General features: G+C 39.2%; 1 protein-coding gene across 1 annotated transcript; it reads right to left on the bottom strand.

Annotated features, from left to right (window-relative positions):
* Positions 1 to 363: 363 nt before the first annotated feature.
* Positions 364 to 2,866, bottom strand: LOC148854181 (uncharacterized). The gene is made up of 5 exons (XM_088941805.1): positions 2,582 to 2,866; positions 2,432 to 2,481; positions 1,983 to 2,106; positions 1,748 to 1,855; positions 364 to 1,276 (listed from the first exon to the last, which is right to left on the bottom strand). The coding sequence occupies exons 1-5, from the start codon at positions 2,754 to 2,756 to the stop codon at positions 639 to 641; spliced, it is 1,095 nt and encodes a 364-aa protein (XP_088797931.1). The 5' UTR covers positions 2,757 to 2,866; the 3' UTR covers positions 364 to 638.
* Positions 2,867 to 9,283: the final 6,417 nt, after the last annotated feature.

The raw sequence follows: 9,283 nt of genomic DNA, 5'->3' as shown, positions 1-9,283 counted from the left end.
CATAGAGTCAATTAGATCCAGAGGTTTGTCCTACATGTGATACTCCTGTCAAAGGCAATTACATAGGAGGTAAAAATGATATAATTTATTTAATTGGGTTGGGTCTGAGTGGATTTGCCACTAGGTGAAACCGGTTCCAAACCCATAGTAATCGGGACCCTATATCATTACTAGGAACTGATGAATCAGTTTTGATTACTTGAACCAGAACCGGTCCAATCGGTTCGGGTCAACCGGGCTCGTCAGGTTAGACTCGACCCATTGACAGTCTTAACCATAGAGGCAATTATAGAGTTAAAGAGGAGAGTAAAGAGAAAGAATAGAGAGAGAAAATACCTATCAAACCAACAGAACACCACAGAGTGTCAGCTTCTAAATGCTATCCGTACACCTTGAGTATGTACTTATAGAATTTTACATAAGTACGTAAAATTACTCTTATTTGTAATGATTTACACTAGAGAGAAACGTAGTGCTGTATTCTGTTGTAAACTTACAAAAAATTAAATGGAAGGAAGCTCAATGAAAAGAAAAGATTTAAAGATGGTATATGGTCTCTGGTTTCTGGTGGGACGGTCCTCCGACTCCGACCACATCGTGCGATAGCGCGGCATATATGGAGGAGAGGAGGAGTCTAATTAATTGGTACTGGGTTTTGTCGTTTTGAAAGTGTAGAGGATAAAATGCTTGTAGGTCTTCTTTGGGGTGATGATCTGGGAAGGGAAGTCGGGGTGATGGAGGGAGTCAGGGAAACCCTGAGTCTCCAGACAAAGTCCAGCACGAGGCTTGTACACCGCCCCATTTTTCCCCTTGATGTCCTTCAACTTGTCTGCCGTGTATAACTGCAACCCCGGTGCACTCGTCCGGAGCTCCATCACTCTACCTGACTTGCTATCGCTCAGGATTGCTGCCTTCTTCATGGTGCGGGGGCCACCTTCTCCGTCCACCACGTAATTGATGTCGTATCCATTTGGAAGTTGGTCAATCCTGCTTCCCACTGTTTGTGGCTCCCCGAAATCGTAGGGGGTGCCCTTAACTGGGGCTATTTCGCCGGTTGGGATGAGCTCGGAGTCGACGGGAGTGTATTGGGATGCGAAGATCTGAAGGGTCTCCGATAAGATGTCGCCGCTGTTGTGGCCACCAAGGTTCCAGTAGGTGTGCTGCGCCAGGTTCACCGGGGTGGCCTTGTTCAGCGCCTTGGCCTTCATCGTCACGCTAAGTTGGTTCTCTACGGTGATCATATAGTTTACGCTCACTATCACTTTACCTGGGAATCCTGTAATAATAATGTATGTAATTAATATTCATACTTGATAATATATCAGGGATTGATCATTAACAAAGAATAAAGAATGTTTGTATCATTTTCTCATCAATCTAGACCAATCTTCACTGCTATCATTGGAGTTTTCCGCACTGTTATAATTTTTTTTTTGACGATTTATATGAAGACGTGTGTTTCAGTGTTCACTGTTCAGGTCTACCACCTAAGATTAAGATGCTAAATACATAAGATCATCATCAGATGGACTTCTGGTTCTGAATCTGGCACCACCAAAGGATTTGGACGGAGATAGCGATAGCGTCTATCGCTTATTGGGTTGGGGTCAATCGTATCAGTTATGACACTCACATATTTTTCGGTCGAAAAGATCGGACAGTTGGTTGTAATGGAAAAACGAAAGACCTAGAAAACAAATATAGGATGTAACCAACGAGTGGGAGAGTAGAGAGTGCCAGTGCTGACCTTGTTCGCCATCGGCGCTTTGATAATGGAAGCGGACGTAAGGACAATGAGAAGCCGGACTATGCTTCTTAACCTGCCAAACCACATCGCTGAAACCCTTTTGCCCACCTATCAACAAAACTCCATTAATCAATCAATCAATCCAGAATCCAGATTTGACGATCTTTATTCTTTAAAGAAAGACAGAGAAGAGAGAGAGAGATGTATGTGTAAATGTTCTTCATGCGGCCATTACCGTGAAGCGTGTTCTTCCCATCATTTGCAACTAAATTGTAGGTGGTGTCATTCAAAGTAAACTGAGCCCCTTTAATTCTATTAGCCACCCGTCCTACTATGGCTCCAAAGTAGGATGTATCAGTCTGCAACCGGGAATTTGTGGGATTCAACCATCATCAATACTAAATTTAAATAAATAACTTAAACAAGAAGACATAAGATTAGCGTCATCGTTGCTATATGGCTAATTCTTCGGTTATATTCTCAAATCTCAACAATGAATGAATGATATACTATCCAGTTAATAGGAAAAACAATTAAAAAAGTGGACGTTTTTGTGTGCAAATACCCGTTTTTTATTTTACATGAAAATTAAGGAACAAATTGAACAACGTCTTTGTATTCATCAAGTGGACGTTTTCCTCGATCATCCCTTGTTGAAAAGAATGAGGAAACTGCAAATCTCACCTTGTATTCATCAAGTGTATCATAACCGAGAACGATATCACCCAGATTCCCTGAAGAAGGAGGAAAAAAATATATTCAGGAAAACTGAGACATAATATATAAAATAGAGTAATAACAGAACCTGCCATTGGTAAGAGAGGAGGAGCGAACCTTGTTTGTCCGGGAGAACAATAGAGGTTATACGTGCACCCCAATTAGTGAGATTCACATAGAAATTACCCTTCTTGATCTGATATATCCCAACATTTGCCTCATTTGCAGAAGAAACGTGGAGCAAAGCAAAAGCCACGAAAATAAAACACAACAGCTGAGAGAGGTTGGCCATTTCTCAAGATGCAAAGAGAGAGATCAGACCAGATTCATAGCTTTTTATTTCCAAGAAGAGAAGCGTCAACGTGACGTAAATAGTGGTGGAGAGAAGGGGAAGGGGGGATGAAATTGAATCCGTACGTTATGAGACGCTATTAAACGGAAAAGATGTCATTTTCTTTTTTTGGCTTTTACATATGTTTCCTTCATTGTGTGTGACGTTCATAGTAAACTTCTTAACAACATTAAGAAGGAAACCTTTTCAAGGCCTAAAGGAATTGAGCCAACTGTCTAATTTCAATTAATAAACATGTTTTTACTTTTTAGACCCATGCGGAATTGGGAGATCACATCTCCGCCCCACAACGCCCCCACATCACATCTCTGCCGTGTATTTAGAATATCTCTCGTTGATGATATCATTGAAACTGATATTATTATTGGAAAATGTTCTCAATATATCCCGTATGGGACGTATCCTATCGTATCTTTTGAGAACGATACAGTCCGAAATGCATGTTCCTCGATTTTTTTAATAATAAAGAACAGGTTATAACCTTTCAAAAAAACCAAATTTTGAAAATAAAACTAAAAAAAAAATTAAGTTTCAGCTGTTTCTAAGTGCTGATATGATGCATTAATTCATGGGGGCTAATGGAGGGAAGAATTGTAGAAACCACCTATAATTCAATCCCGATCTTCTACCCACATTGTAGATTGGGAACATCTTTCCATGAATGGTAATATGTAAATACGAAGATGTTCTCATCTACAGCTGCAATGTCCTGTGCGTAGGAGATCCGAGCTCCCTACAATTATTTTCAATGTCACCACCTACAATTTAGCTTCAATTGCTTTCTTAATATACATATTTCTTTTTATAAATAACAGAACCAATTTTATTAAAATAAGAAATTTAATTTAGTACAAAGATGGGGCAGGGATAAACACTCTTAGCCCTCCCCACCAAGAGAATATTACAGTATAGCCCAAAATAAATAATTCCTTCCGCCATTTTCTCTTATCCTACTAGTAAATGTTTCACATAAATTATTAAATTGTGTGTTTACAATTTATTTATTTATAATAAGCTAACGAACAGTTGAACCTTCAATTTGGGTGATGTTTGGAATTGATGATCGATGATTTCTTGAAAATCACTACCATATCTAAACCACGTCGGTGTTAAAGGAATCAGCATTGGAATTTTTGTTTGGTTGACCAATTTTGATGATTTTTAGGAAATTGGCCAAAAACGATTATTGAAATCAGCCCTTTGTTTTTTTTTTTTTTGGTAATTTCTAGTTGATTCTGATTTTTGATGATGACATGGCATCCAATATGGCACTGAATAATAACCCTAATATAGAACTAATCGGCCCTTGAGAATCAGTACCAAATAGACTGAAAGCTGATTTCTCAAAAATCAGCTTAATGGCAGAAATGATAACGAATAGCAAAATTTACCAATTTTTTTTTTTAAACACTGATTTCAAAAATCACAAATTTTTGAAAAATCTACTGGTAAGGAAGAAACATCATCGATGCCAAACATCACCTTGATGTCATTGGTATATTCATGGGATTTCTAAGAGTTCCTTTAGCATACATTAATTTATATCCTGATCGATCATCAGCGTATCCATGTTATCCAAAATGCATCATGATTCATATCTTAAAATCCAATATTATTAGGGGCACAACTAAGGTTGTTTTGGATTTGGAATTTGTTAAATTTTCAATGGATCCAAATCCCTAATCCAAGCTCAATGCAGTTGAAAATTTTCAAATAAGGCACCCTGATTTGCAGACCTACATAATACTTTTGGGGAGAGAGGAGGAAAAGAGGGACTTTTAACAGAAATTGTTGAAACAAATGAACGACTGTACATATGCAGGGTTAGAACAATTTTATTGGTATCAGCAAAAAGAAGTGGAAAAAGAAGAAGAGAAAGAGGGAAAAACAGATGACAAAAAAGGTCAACAAGGATCGATAAAGAAAAAGATAGCTTTTAATCAGCTCCACTCCTGCGAATTTATTCCACACTCCGGTCGCCCTTTAATTTTATATAGCCCACTATTGTGTCTAGGTTCGACCTACATGGCTTATCCTCTTGATTTCATCTTTCTCTTCCACAAAAAAAAAAAAAAAAAAGGCCTAACACAGTCCCTCACCAAAGCCGGATACCAAAGCTGGGTACTCCCTCGTTTTCAAACACCAAAGCCAAATTAGTGCACCATCACCAACAGTCGTCAGTTGTCCCCCCGGATGGAGTTCCCCAACCTCTTCAGTATACGTAAGACTGCTTCATTCCACTCCATGAACGTGCTGCTCCTACTGGTGTTTGAGGGAACTCTAGCCAGGTGGCACACTGAATACTTCTAGCTAGCTCTCATGTTCCATCAACTACTTCTTCAGCTTTGATACTTTTTTAGGGTCCCATCGTTCATGAGTTACGAAATAATATAATTGAAGAAGAAAAAGGAGAAGATGAATTAGATTAGAGATCTGGATTTTCAAATAATGGGAGTAAATGCTTTTACAAGGACTCCTCCATCGATCAATCATGGGTAGAGAGAGAGTAAACAACTAAAATGGGGTTATTTCCATTGGTTTCACTCACTAATTCGTCAAGAACAGAAAAAAAAAAAGAAAAAAGAAAAAGAAAAGGATCAAATTGCAAGTAAAATAAATTAGTTAATTGCAATTTGACTTTATACTCTTGTAATATCCAGAAACGTATCCATTATTTTTGACTTTATTCTTTTGCATCTTTTTCGATCATCAGACTGATCATTTGCCTATAGGTAGGGAAGGTTCAGACTTCAGAGGTGTTTGACAAGTGGTTTAGGAGAAGGCAAAAACAAAAAAAAAGATGATAGCAAAGCTTTTCAGCACCACCGTCATCCCACCCAGATTTATTCTCCACCGGCCTTTTTATCCAGCCACGATTGCGTCTATGTTCATTGCGCTCTGCTTATCCTCTTTGATTTACTTGACGGTCTCTTACCAAAGGCCACCATAAGTCTAAGCTGGTGAGTTTCTATATAAATACCAAAGCTGGGTATTCGCTTCAATTCATCAAACAACCAAAGTTAAATTAAACAACAAAGGGCACATCAGGTGTCCCCTAGGGTTCCTCCAACCACTTCAGTGCGTGGGTGGGAGTTTTCTCTCTGGCTTGCTTGGGTAGAGATGAGTATATATCCCACCCGTCCTCTCTACTGAAGTGTTTGGGGGAACTCCAGGTGCCACATGATATATATATTTATCGATCAACTGGTCACCAAGGTGCGACATCAAGTGTCCCCTAGGGTTCCTCCAACCACTTCAGTGGGGTTTCTCTCTCTAGCTTGTTTGGGTTGAATGTATCAATGCATCTAATTCCTCTCTACTGAAGTGTTGGGGGAACTCCAGGTGCCACTGGATATATATATAGGTTACCTCATCTCCAAGGTGAGAACTTAACCTTGTTTATCTCTTCCTATTATTTTATTCTGGTTATCAAGTCATTAGATAGGATAGAACTTTGACAATTCTAAAGCGTGCATGTGTTGTCGGGTTCTCTCCCTTCCGAAGGCGTTACTTGACCTATCAATGCATCCAAGGAAAAACTAGTCGAGGCTGTCTTTTGGCTTTCTTTGTGCATACTCCATCCATTCAGCTGATTGTCCTTGTCTTTTTGGTTAAAAAAATATCTCCCAATAGTTTATATTTTCGTTCAGGGAGATGTTCCCCGGTGTTAGGACTCCTATTAGTCCTACTACAGATCGGCCAGGATAATTTGAGTCTATCCAAACTCTTGTAGATAAAAATTAAGTTTATCATATTCATCATATAGATAGAGTTGAAGTTTATCACGTAAACCCACAAGAGTTTCTTTTAATTCATCAGTTCACAATGTCATGTACGTAACAATTATTTGTTGTGACGAGCCCAGTGGCACCACCATTTGATGGATTTGGTAGAAGTGAAGAAGCAATCACCACCAAAAGAGATTCTGAATCCAAACGGCGCCGGCACTATCACAAATCCAGAATTTGAAAAATGGTACAATATGGATCAACTAGTGTTGAGCTGGCTGATCTCTTCACTCACCGAAGGCATAATGGCACAGGTGGTTGCAGCCAGTTACACCACACACTCCAGATCGAAGGTTCTACAGCTAAGACGGCAACTCCAGACTCTCAAAAAGGGCTCGCTATCCATATCCACTTATGTGCAGCCTGCGAAGTAAATTGCAAACAGTCTCTCCACTATTTTGGTACCAGTATCAAATTTTGATATTGTTTTATTTATTTTAGCCGGCCTTGGTAATGAATATGAATCGGTAGTTGCTGCAATAACTAATAAATCTGATGCTGATAGTCATAATGTACGAGATATTCTTGGTTCCCTTCTCAACCATGAAAATTGGCTTGAGGAGCAATCTCGTTGTTCAAATGATTTTTCTATTAATGTTAATTTTACTGGAGTAAAGAACAAAAATTATCAACAGCAAGGGAAACCCCCTTAGCAGTATGCTCCCAAGTTTAATAATGGGCGTGGCAAGGGAAGAGGTCGAGGACCTACTCCATTTAGTCATCAGCAATTTTACCATCAGAATAATTTCAATAATCAACAACAGTTCCCCGTACAGTTTTCCTGTGGAGGTCGAGGGAACAAAAACTCTGATGTGACATGTCAGATAAGCAATAAGAATGGCCACATTGTGCTATAGTGTCGCAAGGCCAGGTATGTTTTTGGCTTTCAAAATGATAATAATTCTTTCGGTGATCCAACTGCTTATCATGGAGTAGTGAATACTCCTCAATACAATGGGAACCAATCGTACCAATGGAACCAATCATACTAGTCATTTGATCCGATTTGGTATCCAGATTCCGATGCTACTGACCATATGACTCTAGAGATCGACAACCTGCAAAATCGGTTAAAATATATGGGTCCATATCAGATTAAAGTTGGTAATGGACAAGGTCTATGAATTTCTCACACCGGGTCTTCCGCTTTATTGTTCAATCAACATGCATTCACCTTAAATGATATTTGTCATGACCCAGATATCTATAAAAACCTGCTATCATTTAGTTGATTTACTAGAGATAATGATCTATATTTTGAATTCCACCATGATTGTTGCTTTGTAAAGGACTATACGGGGAGAATTCTTCTTCGAGGGGTTAGTAGAGATGGTCTATACTGCTTCCCTTCAGTTCAAGGATGGCATCTACGACTGGAACATGCAACACTTTAGATTGTGAGGCACGTTATTTCATAGCATGGTCTTCCATTTCATGCAAATAAATCTAGTACTTTAGTTTGTGAGTCTTGTCAGCTACGTAAGAGTCATAGGGGTTCTTTACAGCCATATTCTTTTCATTCCAAGCATCCTTTAGATTTGATTTTTTTCAAATGTTTGGGGACCAACCCCTGTTAAATCGAATAATGAACATTCATATTACATTTTTTTTTTGATGATTATTCCAAATTCTCTTGGATTTACCCTATGGGGCGAAAGTCTGATGCTCTTAACATTTTTCTGAAATTCAAACGACATGTTGAAGTTTTATTTAATGCCAAAATTTGCTCATTCTAGTCTAACTAGGGAGGAGAAAATTGTAAATTGTCAAAATATTTAGATTCACAGGGAATAGGTCATAGGGTAATCTATCCTCACACACATGAGCATAATGGTTCCGCGGAACAGAAGCATCAGCATATCATTGAATCGACCCTCTCTCTACTGGCCTCCTCCAATCCCCATTTTTCCTTATGGTCTGATGTAGTAGGTATAACAATATATTTGATTAATAGACTATCAGCTCCACACTTCAAGGCCGATCTCCTTACGAACTATTATTTCAGCATACACCAGATTATTCTATGCTCAAATGCTTTGGTTGGGTCTGTTACCCATTTCTCCGGTCATACAACAATCACAAGTTCATGTTTCAATCCCTGCTTTGCATCTTTATTGGATACAACAACACTCACAAAGGGTACCGGTGTTTCCATCTACCATCTAGGAAGCTCTTCATCACCAGACATGTTGTATTTGATGAATCTCTATTTCTAGGTATTCCTCACTCTTCGGCATCACCCACTACGCCATTTGGTGGGACTTTAATTTTGGCTCCAGCCTGCCCCACCGAACCAATTCACACCTCCTCATCACAATGGCATTTTATTACACCCTGGAGACCTCCTCGACTGCCTCCAATGGTACACCTAGCTCTCCCATAGAGCCAATTGCTCCTTCATCGGACAGCTCGAGTATTCCTGTACCAACACGCTATCGCAATGTTCAAGAACTACTTGACAACACACCAGTTGTTCCAGTTCCCAACCGGCAACACTCTTTGGTGACTCAGTCCATGGATGGAACCTTACCCGTCCGATCTCACCATGCATCTCGTAACCTACTTCCCTCATCACTTCTTTCTCTTCTTACTACTATTGAAATGGAACCTTGTCCTTATATTGACACAGCTAAGTCGTCTCATTAGTGTGATGCCATGCAAGGAGTATAATGCTCTCAT

The sequence above is a fragment of the Nelumbo lutea genome, chromosome 4 (assembly GCF_056320005.1).
Source record: "Nelumbo lutea isolate HS-2025 chromosome 4, American lotus-T2T, whole genome shotgun sequence".
NCBI lineage: Eukaryota > Viridiplantae > Streptophyta > Magnoliopsida > Proteales > Nelumbonaceae > Nelumbo > Nelumbo lutea.
This window is presented reverse-complemented; position numbering and strand designations above follow the sequence as displayed.

Coding starts and splice junctions, on each gene's coding strand:
- LOC148854181 (XM_088941805.1), bottom strand. CDS start 2,756: ATGGCCAACCTCTCTCAGCTGTTGTGTTTTATTTTCGTGGCTTTTGCT. Junction 2,107..2,431: donor ATACACTTGATGAATACAAG/GTGAGATTTGCA, acceptor TCCCGGTTGCAG/ACTGATACATCCTACTTTGG. Junction 1,856..1,982: donor TGGGAAGAACACGCTTCACG/GTAATGGCCGCA, acceptor TTTTGTTGATAG/GTGGGCAAAAGGGTTTCAGC.